The 15,807-nt window shown below is 42.9% G+C and overlaps 1 protein-coding gene and 1 long non-coding RNA gene across 2 annotated transcripts in view; one reads left to right on the plus strand and one right to left on the minus strand.

Moving 5' to 3' along the window:
- SLC2A12 (solute carrier family 2 member 12) overlaps positions 1–12,393 on the plus strand; it is a 35,052-nt gene extending 22,659 nt beyond the window's left edge. Inside the window, exons 3-5 of the mRNA XM_027690636.1 lie at positions 6,011–6,133; positions 8,293–8,425; positions 11,449–12,393. Coding sequence (XP_027546437.1) covers positions 6,011–6,133; positions 8,293–8,425; positions 11,449–11,545 — 353 coding nt within the window. The 3' untranslated portion in view covers positions 11,546–12,393. The remainder of the gene's footprint in view (positions 1–6,010; positions 6,134–8,292; positions 8,426–11,448) is intronic.
- Positions 1,837–9,547, minus strand: LOC113971090. Its single transcript, XR_003535433.1, has 3 exons — positions 9,351–9,547; positions 7,756–7,867; positions 1,837–1,919 (listed from the first exon to the last, which is right to left on the minus strand). It is a non-coding gene; the product is annotated as an uncharacterized LOC113971090 (long non-coding RNA).
- Positions 12,394–15,807: the final 3,414 nt, after the last annotated feature.

A 15,807-nucleotide genomic window follows, 5' to 3' on the forward strand; every position in this document is an offset into this window, starting at 1 on the left:
GGGACAGTGCTGGTGCATGACAGCAGCAGGTGTGTCCCTCCCAAATCCCAGCTCTGTCCCAGTGCTGCAAGCCCGTATGGGAAAACACCTCATCGCCATGCACACTGTGAAGGCTTGTGCCATCCCTTGCAACATGCCCTTTGAAATCAAGGCCAACTAGGTCTGAAGCTGACCTTTAGTGGGAAGTGGTTGGCCACCTGGCTATTTCTGTTAATACCCAATGGAAACAGAAACCAGGCAAATGAAATACCTGTGGGGTTTCACAAGCCTGGAAAAAAAAATCTAGTCTTGGCAAAGCCAGTCATTAGCCAAGACTTCTTTCCTGTCATGGCAGCTTCACAGTGGCTTGCTTGCATCCTTCCCCAGTGTTCTTAGATGGTCTGTCTGCATCACTTGGTGGGATAATCCCTTCCTTATCTTCCCTTGGACCTCAGGTTGTTAACAACCCAGTCCTCCCTTTCAAAGTCTTACATATTGTGCCTACTTCCCTCCTAAGCTGTAAATCCACATAATCTCTTTCCAGAGTTTATACCCCAGGAACTTGAATTCTTTCATGTATTGCAATGACCATTTTCTAAATCTCACCATAAAGAATTTGATCACACAATACAGGTATAGGAAAGAAAAAATGCTAAGCAGCAATTGAATACCAAGGAAATCTAATATTTCATTAATGAGAGCTGCTGAGCAGCTACCAATTTGCCTCTGCCTCCTGGCAGGAAAAAGGTCAAAACAAGGACATTTTTCATTCTTTCACTTCAATATTGAGCACCCTCAAAATCGTGGTATTTCTCAGATATTCTCAGATTTTTCTGCTTCTCTGATGTCTCTTAATTTTTTAATTTTTTTTTTATTTTCATTTACTGCATATCTGTAAAGAAAGGAAATAAGAGAGATATTACATGAGAGTTTGAGACATCTCTTTGCTTATGGCCCAGGTATAAAGCCCATTCAGTTGGCCACATTGGCTCAAACAAAAAGACCACTCAAACAATACCCAGTAGCAGATACTGAAGGACAATATAGAAGAAAAGGCCCATGCAACATGAAGAGTGTGTCCTTCAACCTATCGATAGGTCTCCAAACTTCAAGAAAAATGTTGAGGATTTATTTTTGTTATGGTAAACAATAGTTCTTGATGGATCTTTTTTCACACATACAGAGAAATAATGTTTAGACAAACAGCATTTAATGATTTAACTCACCAATATTTTTCACATATGAAGCATCTTGTGAAAGTGAGTTCCATAGTTGAAATATACATTGTCTGTAAAAGCATATCCTCCTGTCTCACCTAACTGCTGTCCTTGGTAATTTCACTTGGATTCTCTTGGCTTGTATCTTTAAAAATGTGACTAAAACCAGTCTTCATCTCCACTGCAACTCTGTTCCCCTTTGCCGTACATTTTCTAAGCTGAAGAGTCCTCACCTGTTTAACTGCTCTTTGCAGAGTCCATTACACACATTTCTCCATGGCTCATCTAGTTCTGAGTTGACCAAATTGGCATGTAACGTGACAAATACAGGCACAGCATGCTCAATGGCACTTTCATTGCCTTCCTAATAACTGCCAAACCTTTGCAGCCATGACCTCTGACTTGCAGAGCTGATACTGTCCCTGAGCTGACCATGGAGGTTTTAACACTTCTGTCCCAAGCACAGCTGGTGTGTGTACTGCTGTCTGGTTTTCTCCCTGCGTGTTACTTTGTGTGTGTTGATAAGGAATTTTATGGGTCGCTTTTCAAAGTACTCAATATTTTGAGATCCTTTTGCAATTATTTATGATCCTTAATTTTTATTACCCCAAATGATTTTGTACCATTGGTAAGTTTTGCACATACATTCACCTCCCTTTCTTGAGACATCTGGAAATACAGTAATTTTCTTCCACTTTGAAAACTGGTCATGTCCTTTGTTTCCTGTAACAAACAGTTATTGATCCATAGGAATAGCTTCTTTTATATCCCACAACACTTCTCTAAAGCTCTTTGAGACTGAAAAGCACAGTGGCTCATTCAGTTCTAACCCCATGCCTTAACTCTTTCAGAGAGACATGGTTTTTCTCAACTCTTCTTAAAGACACTGTGCATATCCCCCTTTCCAGCTGAGATTAGTTACCTTTATCCTACCTCCAGCCAACAGCTTGGTACAGAGTACCAGGGTGACCCCTTCCTGCATCGTAATGGAATGTTTTTTTCAGTGTTGGCATGCCACCTCCTCTGTCCCTGTCCTCTCATCCTCTCAGATAGCACACTCTCAAAACACTCAGATGCTTGATGATGGTACTGCTAGTAATGTTTCAGCAATCATACTGTGTTTTCTTTGTTTAAACACAGTGTACGCCTTTAGGAAAGGCACATTCCTTTTTCCAATAGTTTTCTTCATTCAGTACTTTATCTGTGCTGAGCTATTTCACATTTATTTGGTTATATGTGTATTTTAAGCCTTAACCAGGTAATTTAAACAGTCTCCATAGCACCACTGAATTTACCCTGATCTTTATAGAAAGCAAGCTTATGCTAATATTGTTCTCCTTTTGAAACAAAATATGGTGGGCTCTTGGTTTTCCATTTCTTCAAGACTACTGAATTTAAAATGTTATAACCAATGTAGCAGAGCATCTTGGTCGCAGTTGCTACTACAGTTCAACTACTCCTGCTTAGCACTGAAGCATGATTTGACTTTTTCTCTCATTAAGTATCAGGCAAAGTGCTAAAAGAAGCCATCATCTCTGGTGTCTAAAATGTACTCCCAGCACTGTGTTTCATTATGCAATTTATTCAGCCTTAATGGAAGTAGCAGAAATATTCCATTATTATTCTGTTCCCTACCTTTACAGCCCCTGTGACTTTGTTTAGAGGTGAATGTCACCATCCTGGTCAAGGGGCTGTTTGTATACCTGAATCCTCTGCTCTTCCCACTTGGGCAAGGAATGTCAGGGCATCTAGTTTTTGTGATATTTAATGAAACAGTTAAGCTTTCTGATCCAATACAGTATTTTTGTCTGCATTTGCAGTAGGTGGGTTTTTTCTGGATTGTACCATAATAAAGGACCATTAAACTGCACAATTTTTCTTAACTGCTGTCAACATACAGCACACTGCAGGTCAGTAAAGGTGAGTTACTACCCGCAGCAACAAACCCTGCAGTTGTGGAATCTAGCATAGAGACTCCTGCTGTCTAGCCCGTAGCCATCTCTCTTATCCACATCTGAACTGGAGAGCACCAGCTCTTTTCCCATCTGATCCACTAACATCAGGCAAGAGTGGCTGGAGCAAACACTGAAAACTATTGTGTGTGCAATGTGGTTGCTATCACAGCATCCTTTTGAAATACTGTTAGATTACACAGCAGATGGAGGGTGGGGGGTAGTATTTGGATCCTCTTTTCAAGGATAGGCTGATTTCCCCTGTAGAATGCCACTACTTAGGCTGGTGAAGGCAAAGCACACAGTTGACTTGGCAGTGACTTCGGGAGCGTGCAGGTTAAATTTTTTCAGTGTTGTGTGCACACAACACAGAAGGTAGCAGCAGTCATTATGAATGGGAGCCTGAACCTAGTTGCTGGCTCCCCCCCGAGAAAGTCACATCCCTGCCATACCTACAGCAGCTGCTGCTTTTTGGCAAAGGTACAAACAGTAAACACAATCTCACAGAGGTGCTAAAAGCAAAGAATGGATCGTTAATGCTGCCTCAGCTTGGTGAAAGGAATAAACAGACTGTAGTGTCGGATTTCTACAACTGCTCTTTCTCCGTGAGGAATAAGCCTATCCACTCCTTGCCAGCTAAACGGAGGTCAGAGCCAGCGGATGTAGCTGCCAGTAGCAGACGTGAAGAACAGTCTGGTGGGATCTGCCTGAACTAAGTAACTGGTTGCAATAAAAGCAGCTAACCACTATTGTGCCTGATGCAGATCCTCAAGTATTTTAGTTTCTTAACAGAAAACCAACATGTTTCAAACTTCCAGACAAATTATAGTTAGCCTGAAAGGGCCAATCTGTCCTTGGGGAACTGCATGGTATTGGAACTGCTGCACTGTCACGCATTTCAGCTGTGGCATGAGCCATCCCCCAGTGCCCACAATGCTGCTTTATTCCTGGAGGTTGGTTTATGCCCTGCAGAAAGTGGGCTTGAATTCTTTCAATGTTTATTTTAATTCTAATGTGACTGTAAATATCCCCTTTGCCAGTTTTCAGTGTATAATAATTTTTCCAGCTGAGTTGGCTGCTGGCTGCCAGGCCGCCCTGTGGGGACAAACTTCAGCAGCTGTGCACGCACCTCTCAGAAGGGCTCCTTTGCCTCTCACTTACTGCTTTGCTTTTCAGGTAGCACTCCCTGTCGTGACATGTTGTATCAGATGTGACTAACAATACTGGTTTCAACAGCCCTGATGCTGAGGAGGGGCAAAATACAATCATGATATACCCATGAATTTGCTCAGGTACAGGGCTAGCTGGCTTGGCAGGGAAAAACCACCTGCTTGAGAAGTCAGTTTGCTTCTTCTTTGCTCCTTCCTCATCTGTAGACACACTACAGAACAGACTGAGGGCATTTCTTCAGAGCAATGTTTGTTTTGTCAGCAGCAAGTGTATTAAACTTTGATGTGATCCAAGTCAGAAAAAAAAAAGAAAAAAATCCGCCTGCTGTTAGACTTGAAGGCTGTGTTATGGCTGTGTGCCACTTGACTATGCCCAACAGTGTTAGGCCTTTAAGCAGAATGGTCTTGATTCTCCAGAATAAAATCATTACTCTTCTGGGTCACTCCCACTGTGGGAGCGAAGCTTTTTATATTTTTCCCTAAAAAACATAAAAATCTGGGCCAGGTCCACAAAACATTTTTGAATTCAAATCTCTGGTACAAAGAAATCTAGCGTTTGCTCAAATCTACTCAGTTGATTCAAGGCTTAGGGTTTTTTCCCCCTTTTCGCTAGTCCTTTCTAGTCTCCTTCTGGATCACCTTTTTCTTTTCTACCTTTACCAGTACTGTCACAGAGGAACTCTACAAGCATCCAAAGGGATAGGGCAGCATGAAACACACTTGCATGTACAGGAGCCTATTTTTAAAATATATCTTTAAGACTGCCCAGTTCAAGTGTCCTGAGTAAACTCTCATCTGTCATTTTGCAGAAACAACAGCACAGATGAATTGTTGTTTTTATAATGGCCATGTCCAAGGGTCTGAAGCCACAGTTCATCCATGTGTGGTGTACCTCTCTGCTCTTGTGCAGGTCATCTGCTAACCCTCAACCTCTCCACACAGCAACCTCTTGTTAATGCATCTTGCTTATCAACAAAAGGAAGCGGTTTTTGGTTAGGGTTTGGGTTTGTTTGTGAGGTTTTCTTTGTTTGTCTTCCAATAATCAGAAATGGTACAAATATGTGGTGTCTTTTTTTTTGTCCTTTTTTTTTTTCTAATTGCTCTTGCTATCAAGTGGTTACACAGCCAGCTCTTCACATCTGAATTTGCTTTTGTGAGCTAGCAACACCAGCATTTACATCACCTGTGGTGTGGTGTGATAAGAAGCAGTCAAAAATCAGTCCCTCTCTCTTCATTTATACCTTAGCAATCTCATTTATATGGAGCAGAGAGCTGGAATAGCAAACATACTTCAGTGTGGCAGCTTGATTTATAAGGTGGCATAAACACACAGTGCCGCTCTGAGGCTGAAGATTATTTTAGTTTGCTGCCCCACTTCCATTAGTGTTATGTCAAGAGTTATTTAGTCAGAATTCCCTTTCATACACAGATGTGCAGTCGGAGCTCACTTTCCCAGTCCAGTGCCACCCGTCCTTGGCTCAGGCACCCACCAGGCAGGGATGAAGGGGTGATGACCTGGGGTGCTGCTGACTGCTGCACATGCTGCCTGCAGAGCATGGGCCCTCACAAACCTAACCCCCTGAAAATAACTTTATTGTTTCAGGTTGCCTCACCTGAATTCATTGACTACCTAGATTTACAGCAAGGAAAGCCATCCTTTCAAGGACAACAAATTTTTTTCCTTCTATTTCAGTGTCCTGGCTGGTCCTGAGTGAAATTTTCCCTGGTGGGATCAGAGGACGGGCCATGGCTTTGACATCTAGCATGAACTGGGGTATAAATCTCCTCATCTCCTTGACATTTTTGACTGTAACTGGTAAGATTTCTCTGTGTCCTTCCAAGTTTATATTCTCTTAGTGAGCAAAATAAATATTTCCTATACAAACAACATTGCTAAAATTGCCGCTGTGATGCCCCAGGAGCCAAGATCTCTGTTTAGGTGTTGGTGTAACCTCACCATTTCCACCACATCTGTCTACATTTTTGCTAGTAATTTCAGCCTCACAGTGCTGGCTATCAGACCACCTTGCACATCAACTCCACAGGCTGTGAAATCTAGCTCTTCAAAACACCATTGCCTTAGTAGGTTGAAAACACATAATATTTAGGATTTAGTCCTGCATCTCCCAAAGTCAATGGAAGTTCTGCTCTAGATCAGACCACAGCTTTTCTGATCAGACGTTTTTAAAGACATTCCCATTTAATTCATTCCTTTTCACAGGAATGTGCTGGCTGAGAAAACTTTCTTTAGGAAAGAATTGTCTTTGTGAAGAAAAATATTTCACATTTTAATGTGAGAAAGTAGACTACCATATAGTAGCTTCTAATGTGACAGTAATCAAAGGAAAAGGTTAAATGCTGATGCTGAAATTTATTGATTAGCAATTTTTTTCTAATTTTATATTATACATAAAGTTTTGAAAATCTTAGTTTTCAGTCTTATTCTGAGGAAAATGTGTGCTGAAAATCAAAATATATAAGGGAGTAGAAAGTCCAGAATTTCCTTTAACTCTACATTACTCTCCACCAGAGGCAGACAATCAACCCACAAAAAGTCAAGGTGGTTTTCACCCTGTTAGATATTTTTGAGACAGATTTGAAAATGAGTGTTATCTGTGTCTAAAATGGGGTTTCACATTTGTGTTTTCTTTTCTTAAAAAAAAAAATAAAGAGAGAGAGAAATAATAATAACAATAATAAAAACCCCCATCCTGAGTACTTTCTTGATTAAAACTAGGAAAAATATGTCAGGTGTCCACACTAGCACTTTAGTTAGATCAACGGTCTTCTTCAGAAGGAAACCATCCAGTTGTCCCCACTCACTGCACTTCAGTTTGCATCACAGAATTGCACTCCTGAACTGCACAGGCTTTTGGACAAAACCAAACAAGAAAATGTGTAGTGAATGCACTCCAGCTGCCAATACTTGGACCAGATTAGAGTTATTCCTAAGGAAACATCTCCAAAACCAGACAGCACAGACCTCAGGTGTTCAGCATCAGCGGTTTCACCTGAAGGTCCCCTCTTGTCATGGAGCGTTACTTGTTAGTGCACACCTCGCTGTTATCCTGGTCTCAATTTCAATGACTGTAAAGCTCCAGTAACTCTATTGGCTTAGCTGGGTCTAATCTGGATTTATGAAAGTGTAAGTACATTCTTATTCTACAACAGAAAGGCAGAATTGGAAATTCTACTGTCAGATGAATACACGTGGAGGTCACAGTGGCCAGCAGCACCTACACCTAGGTATATGATGCAGAAGAAACCAGCTGGATTAGAAGCTTCAGCTGCAACTTTTAGCCCATGACAAAACTGACAAATGTCTCAGTGGTCCGGCTTTCTTCTAGCAGGGTACAGGCGGCTGTAGCAGCCTGTTGGGTTTGCATGTGCTTTACTTTCTAGGGGCTACAGAGTTCATCCCTCAGCCTGAGGACCTACCTGCCCCTGGACTGTAGGCTCAGAAAACAGCTAGTTCTTGGATGGCCTCCTTAGGAGTTCTTGGATCACTTTCTGGCACAGGACCCATGACTTGCAGTGGAAATGCTGGGAACTGACAGGTGGGGAGGATTAACTGGAGACAACTGTTAACAGTGTAAAACATGCTTAGATTTGCTTCATGAAAGAATGTGGACCAAAACCATACAAAGGCAAAAATTCAAGGCCCTTGTGATCTGCACTGCCTTGGCACAAGCCAGTAGCAATGGCTACTCACTGTTTTTATCCAGAGTGACAGCAAGCAAAATAAATCAACAGGTTCATGCTAAGTGAATCAATATGGGCTTATCAATTTTCTTTCATAAGGAGTATAAGAAAAAGCAAAGCCACTCTTCTTTTTCGAGCTATGTGAGCTAAGAATTACAGCCTAGCTTCTTTCTAACTTCTGTGCATTAGGGGCTGTATACTATAAAATACAGCAAGAGAAACAAAAAATGCAATATTAGAAAATTTAAAAAGACATGTTTTCTTCCTTTGTAGAGCTCATTGGCTTGTCCTGGGTGTGCTTCATTTACACAATAATGAGCCTAGCGTCCCTGGCTTTTGTTATTGTGTTTATACCAGAGACAAAAGGATGCTCTTTGGAGCAAATATCCACGGAACTAGCTAAACAGTAAGTACCAAGCATGTGACCGTTTAGTACCAAGCATGTGACCTCATTCCTCAGGTGCCAGAGGGACAAACCCTTTCAATGCCACATGCTAAAAGAAGAAAAAGGAAACTGGGGGGCAGGGGGGGTTAAGGAAAAATCAGATTTTCTCAGGGCTTGAGGTTGCACATATTGATCTCAGCAGCCAAGCAAACATTTTGTTGCAGCTGAAGGACTGGCCCTAAAGGGATGGTGGTTTCCAGCACCCCTGTGAGGAACACCTGCAGCCAGACCTGACTTCCCAGCACTTCTGCTGTCTGGCATTCCTGGAGAGGACGGCAACATGATCTTGCATTTAAGGCTGTGTGTCTTGGCTTGAATGCAGAAAAAGGGAAGGAGAGGCACCCTATCTCAAATACTTCCATGAGAGTTTTGATAACTCTTCTAGATGGACATTTTTTGGTGCATATACTGAGTGCCATGGCTCTGTAGACTCTACAAGCTTATATACAAAAAAGGTTCTTTCAGCACAAGTATTGTGTCCCCAGCTCACCACATAAAAAGGGTAGAAGAGCAATGAGAGGGAGAGAGTGCTGGTGATGCAAATGTCATGTGTCTGTTCCTTTAATAAGACCCATTCTAACTGGTTTTGTGTCTTTTGACTCACCTGTCTGTTCTTATCCCTCAGAAATAGAGTGGCCCTTGAAATTACATACATTCAACTGCGCTGGTTTAAGAACAAACCAGCGGGAGAAATGAATCCAACTCGAGAATCAGAGTTACAATTTACTAAAAAGATTACAATAAGTACAACGATACAGGAAAAACTGGTTTTAACCCCCAAAGACAGATACATAACCCAGTGATACATAACCCCAACACTGTTCATTAGCCCCTGTGCTGAGCACCATGTGGCCCCACTGGGTGCTAAGTAAAAGGAAAGAAAAACCTGTTGGTCTGGATGCTATTCACAGTCCTGTTGAAATAATGGTCACAGTCCTGTTGAAGTTTTGGTCCTCCTCTCAATCTGACAAGTGGTACCAGAAGTCTCAAAACCTGAAGTTTATATATGCTCAAGTTCAGGTGGGAATGCCCAGTACGTCCCCGAAGATGGGGAGTTTCACAACGGGTGATTTAACTCTGTGAGTCATGGAAGATTTTTGGAATCTTTGATGGTGTAGGTACTGCAGCTGCCTGTTATGCCCGTCTATTGTGACCCATTAGCAGAGATGACCCCTCAGGCTGGGTGTGAAGGTGTGAATGTCTTTCCGGAGGGGAGTTATCGCAGCTCAGTCATTGGTGTGAAAACAGAAGAACACTCCCCTACCTCAAAGGGTTTCTTTAACACCCAGCTTGTAGCCTGAGGCGTCAGGTGTGCCCTGGGCAGCTGCTGCAAACAACCCATTTATTAAGAGTCCATCAGAAATTACATAGAGGGTATAGAATACACAGTTTTGGTTATACCCACGTAGCAATAAACTGGTCCCAGCCCTTGTAACTAGGACATGGGCTGCTGATATGCATGCTGTTTGCTTATAATCTCTAAATGCAGGTGTCTTTGACTATAAATTAACCATCAATTTTTACTATCAATTTGCTACTGCCCCCATTCTTTTCAGTTGTTTTTTTGCCATTAAAAATTATAGAAAACGTTTAAGTAGCACTGTTTTTTAAAATGCAGCACTCTCCCGATATGTTCAAAAAGCTGTTCTACAGAAGCTACTTGCTTTCTTGGACTAATCAGAGAAGTTATCAGCATAATGATTAAAAGGATAAAGAAGTAATGGGGAAAAATTATGGACAAGATTTTTGCAAGGCTGATGGCTTGGGGTGACAGAGAGTCAGACCTCACCACAGCTGGTGGCATACTTGTACAGGCAAGGCATCATTCCCGGGTTCATCCACACACCTGATGGGGCAATGCAGACTCCTTCACTCTCTCCCTGCTGACAGGCTGCCAGCAGGCTATTGCACCTTGAATCCTGTGTCCAGTTCTGAGCCCTCCAGTACAAGAAAGACATTGAGGTGCCAGAGCATGTCCAGAGAAGGGTAACAGAGCTGGTGAAGAGTCTGGAAAGTCATACGAGGAGCAGCTGAGGGAGCTGGGGTTGTTTAGCCTGGAGAAAAGGAAGTTCAGGGGATACCTTACTGTTCTCTACAACTACCTGAGAGGAGGTCGTAGCCAGGTGGGGGCAGTTTCTTGCCCCAAGGAACAAGCGACAGGGCCAAGAAGAAACGGTCTCAAGTTGCACCAAAGGTGGTTTAGATTGGTTGTTAGGAAAAATTTCTTTACTGAAAGGGTGGTAAGGCATTGGAACAGGCTGCCCTGGGAAGTGGTGGAATTCCTGGAAGTGTTCAAAAGTTATCTAGATCTGGTAATTGGGGACATGATTTCATAGTGAAGATGGTGGTGCTAAGTTAACAGTTGGACTCGATTTTGGAGGTGTTTTTCAATATGAACTATGCTATGCTTCTATATCCTTTTTTTGACAGTGGAAGTAATTAACATGTGAACAGCTTAGTGTCATCCTGTAATTGAATTTTCCAGATTACAAGAGAATTTTTTTCTAAAGAGCACGCTGCAACTCAGCCAGGCTTGAAGGAGGTTGTTTATGGACTAATTAGTCTATGCACTAATCACTGTGCTGCCGGAGGCCCCGGGCTCTCCCTCGCAGCAGTCACTGCTCCACGGACCGGGGAATTGGCATTTCTCGTCCAGCCTGCGCTGCGTCCCCCGCGCCCTCTCTCCCCTCCTCTTAAAAAAAGGCTGGCGAAGCTGGAGCCGCGCTGAGGGGGTGCTGTGGAGGGAGCCGCGGGGGTGTCGCCGGCGGGGCCGCCCCGGGCGGTGCGTGCGGCGGGGCCGCGCCCGCGCGGGCAGGCGGGGAAACGGCGCGGGCCGCTGGAGCCCCCTGGGGCTGGGCCCTGTGCGGCTTTGCTGGGGTGACCTCGGCCTGCGGCCGCCCTGCCGGGTCCCCCCCGCCCTCAGGGAGAGCGCTCTGTCGGCTGCAAGCAGTGGCAAACCTGTGCGGTTTTTTGTGCTTCTGCAGGAAATACGTGAGGACGCCCTTGTGCGGGGTGAGCCACCGCAGAGAGAAACTGGTCCCGGAGGAACTTGCCAAGAGAGAGAAAGAGCAGCTCTGCTAGACCCAGGGCAAGCAAAGGAGCCTTTGCCAGAAGACTGATTAAAAAAAAGGAAAACGTTCAGCGATCTTCACACACTGATGGAACACATGGTATCGTTATAATACATAAAATATTATCTCTTTCATTTCTTGGTAGAACTTCTTTTACTGGCAGTTTACAGCCAACGTTAAAGATTGCTATAGTTTATAACTAACTGGAAGTCTAGATTCTGTCTGTTTCAAAGCAGCATCACTCAGTTCCCCTGAGGTTAAGCATATCTTATATAGAGAAAATGAATGGAAATTGGAACATTGCACACAGTTTTCGTTATCCATATTCAGTAACAGTTCAGTCTGGAAGAGGTGCAAAGAAGAACTGGAGTGCCAAGGAAAAGGAAGAGTCTCACAGGAGGAGCCCACCAAAGACAGGTCTGTTTAGGCTAGCAGAAATGGGGCTGAAAAAGGTTAACAACTCTCTGTCAGTGCTTTAGAGAAGACGGTGCTGTGGAGCAAAAATGGACAACCATGGAGTGCAACGGATGACATTAGTGCAGAACAACTGGATATGAACTTTCAGTAAGTGAATTTAGAATTCAGCTTAAAGAGACGGAAAAGGATCTTGTTCATCTGAACTTCATTATTTATAACACAGGAGCATGCTCAACTTACAAGAAGAACTTTACATACAGTTTCTCAGGAGGGCCAGGATTCGGTGACCTAGGAAATACTCCTCAGAAAACATAGTCAGATTGTTTAACGTGGGACATTAAATGCATTGTTCTCTACAACTACCTGAAAGGAGGCTGTAGCAAGGTGCGGTTCAGTCTCTTCTCCCAGGTAGCTAGCGACAGGACAAGAGGAAATGACCTCAAGTTGCGCCAGGGGAAGTTCAGGCTGGATATCAGGAAGAATTATTTCACTGAAAGGGTTAAACATTGAAACAGGCTTCCCAGGGAGGTGGTGGAGTCACCATGTCTGGAAGTGTTCAAGAAATTACTGGACATGGCACTTAGTGCTGTGGTTTAGTTGACATGATGGTGTTTGGTCAAAGGTTGGACTCAATGATCTTGGATGTCATTTCCAACTTTCATGATTCTATTATTTGCATAATCAATTATTCTAAACTGAAGATGGCCTTAAAGAAAAGGAGATAGGATTTCTTTAGCCTCCCAGTTCCATGAAAGTTAGAAACTGAAGGTAGAGAGTTGATGCCAAAATCATTTTATTTCTCAACACAGGCCACGCTACACTTTGACTTTTGGATTCAGAAAGTGGAAATTGTACGGTATGTAGCAGCACAAAGGGAGTTCAGGAACGGTAATCACTGCAGATCATAAATTACGTCAAATTCTTGCTTATTGCTTAGCAAGTGCATTCTGAAGTACTCGACAAGCCTCTACAAAGGGTTATCCATATGGCTTCCATAAAAGAACATCAGTCTTTTTTTCTTAGCAGGTTAATAGATGTTGTTAGAGCGATCAGTAGATAAATATTTATCAGCAAATAAATAAATGGTTCTTTGTTTTTTTAAAAAAAAGCATGCTTTGAAAGCATGTTGACTGTCTCAGTAGCCACAAAGCAGCATTTCTTCCAGAATGTAATTGAGAAAGCAAGATTGACACTGTCAACTGGAGTGCAGATACTACTTTGAACTAAACATGTTCCCACTTTATTTGCTGTCTCATAGCATTAAAACCACAGTGATTTACTGACGTAAGATTTTACTTCTGAGTAGAGCAGATCAGGTCTGATCAGATACTCACATGGTTGCACTTCTAGATACTGCCATCACAAATTTATAGGAGCATGAACAGTGAACTTATGTTCAAAACCTGAAAACAAACTATTGAAGCCAAGGCCGTGATTTGCCAGAAGTCACTGAAAATTTAGCTACCTCAGGATGGGAACCTATTGGCCAAATCTCTACCACAACTTCCCTTCATCATAAGCTTTAAGGGAACCAGTATTGAAACCCTGTTGGACTTCTGGTATAAAAATCAGGTAAGTGTCCTTTGGACCTGGGGGGCATCAGGCAAAGCGTGGACAGCTGGTCAAGGGAGGGGATTGTCCCGCTCTACTCTGCACTGGTGCGACCTCACCTGGTGTGCAGTTTTGGGCACCACAATATAAGAAAGATATTAAGCTCTTAGAGAGTGTCCAAAGGAGGGCAACAAAGATGGTGAAGGGCCTTGAGGGGAAGCCGTATGAGAAGCGGATGAGGTCACTTAGTCTGTTCAGCCTGGAGGAGACTGAGCGGAGATCTCATCACAATTTACAACTTCCTTGTGAGGGGAAGAGGAGGGGCAGACACTGATCTCTTCTCTGTGGTGACCAGTGACAGGGCCCGAGGGAATGGCCCGAAGTTGTGTCAGGGGAGGTTTAGGTAGATATTAGGGAAAGGTTCTTCACCCAGAGGGTGAAGTGGTTGGGCACTGGAACAGGCTCCCCAGGGAAGTGGTCACAGCACCAAGCCTGGCAGAGTTCAAGAAGTGTTTGGACAATGCTCTCAGGCACATGTGATTCTTGGGGATGGTTCTGTGCAGGGCCAGGAGTTGGACTTCATGATCCTTGTGGGTCCCTTCCAACTCAGAATATTCAATGGTTCTGTGAAGTAGTTATCACAATGCAGGATTTTTAACTGTGCAGATCCCATGTTATCTAAACCAAGTGAAACTGAATTGCTAGGCCACTGGCTAGCCGGTGAGATTACGGCTGCTTTATTTTTTCTGTCCTGATCCTAGACCCAGCAGTTCTCACAACTACATCATGGATGTCACAAGAAGGGCTGATGTCACGGATGCTTATGATAGTATACCTATCAAGCAAGATAGGCTCAACAAGATGCAGTTTTTGGCATGCACAACATACCAAAGATTAAGTACAACCTTCTCATAATCTTCCATGTGAGCTATTTTGCCACAATCTGTAAGCAACTAGATACCAACATACCAGGACACATGGACAGACAGTGGGGCTGTGCACCTGAGATGTAGGTAACTCAGACTGAAGGCCCTATAGGAAGCAGTAAGCTCAAAAGCCTTTTGCTCTCATTCCTAAGATAAAATTCCACCCTGTATCTCAGGTGCTTCCACCTTTTCCACAGACATGGAAAACTTTATTTTCTAGTACTTTGAATTTTCCAATAAAAAATGAAGACTTGCTTAGAATTTTGTTTGAGGTCTGCAGTTCCAATATCCACTACAAGGGACTAGGAGAAGAGGTCCTTTGCCCCTGCATGGGAGAGAGCCCACAGGAGAGTCTCCTTGCACTTCCGTTACCTCAGCAGTAATAGCTGACTCCATGCTACAGCAGCAGGAATTGGCAAAGGTAAAAGTATTCCTGTAACTTCTACAAATAGTCAGAAAAAGGATACAAAATTGTATTAGAGCTGAGCGATGTAAGTTTCATAGCAGTGTGAAACAGGGAGAGATGGAGAGCTGGGTTTGGAGCAGTGGAAGAGAAACCATGGGTGAGGAGGGTACATGAAATGCAAGGAGAGGTGAATCAGAGATGACTCTGACAGTGGGGAAAAAGGGACAGATGAAGTTTTTAAGTGTAAATATCTCACACATTCAGCATAGAAGGCTTAATGTTTTTACCTTAAATTTTCACACTTAACTTGCGAGGAATTCTAGAATGAGAATGTGGCCAAAACCCACAAGATTTGGTATGGGTTTTTTTTGTTGGTTGGTTTGAGTTCGTTTTGGTTTGGGTTTTTTTCTTTGGGGAGTTTTTTTTTTTATTTGAAATGCTCAGTTCAGCATCCTGATTTTTGCACTTTTGGGATCAGCTTACATTGTGATACGCTGCCTGAACATTTGTAAATGATCTTGTCAAAGTCTGAACCCACCATTTTCTGGGTTTCTGTATGCTAATACCTTCCTCAGTTTTATGGCACTGATATCTATGGAAATCTCTCCACGTGTTTAATGTTTACGCTGCAGGATAGTATCAGTATCATGCGATCTACTGAATCAGCTTCAGAACAAGAAATATAAGGTGACTCTGGGTAGTCTTCCAAATATGCCATTAGTTTATCAGCATCATTCTTATACTAACAAGTGCCTGGGATTAAATTCAGTAATATTTAGTATTACTGTATTTTTAGTAAGACTATATTACAGGAAATTCATCCATTTCCTGATCTGTGACTTTACCAGGTAGTGGATTACTCACTTTTCCAATAGACTCCCCATTTTCTCTAGGTGGCACTGTTTTCTGATAGCTGCCTCTAGATAGCAGACATTTGCACATACAATCCAAGCCTGTACTGTCTTTTAATTT

The sequence above is a fragment of the Neopelma chrysocephalum genome, unplaced genomic scaffold (assembly GCF_003984885.1).
Source record: "Neopelma chrysocephalum unplaced genomic scaffold, ASM398488v2 Primary Assembly neopelma1_23, whole genome shotgun sequence".
In the NCBI taxonomy this organism is placed as follows: Eukaryota; Metazoa; Chordata; class Aves; order Passeriformes; family Pipridae; genus Neopelma; species Neopelma chrysocephalum.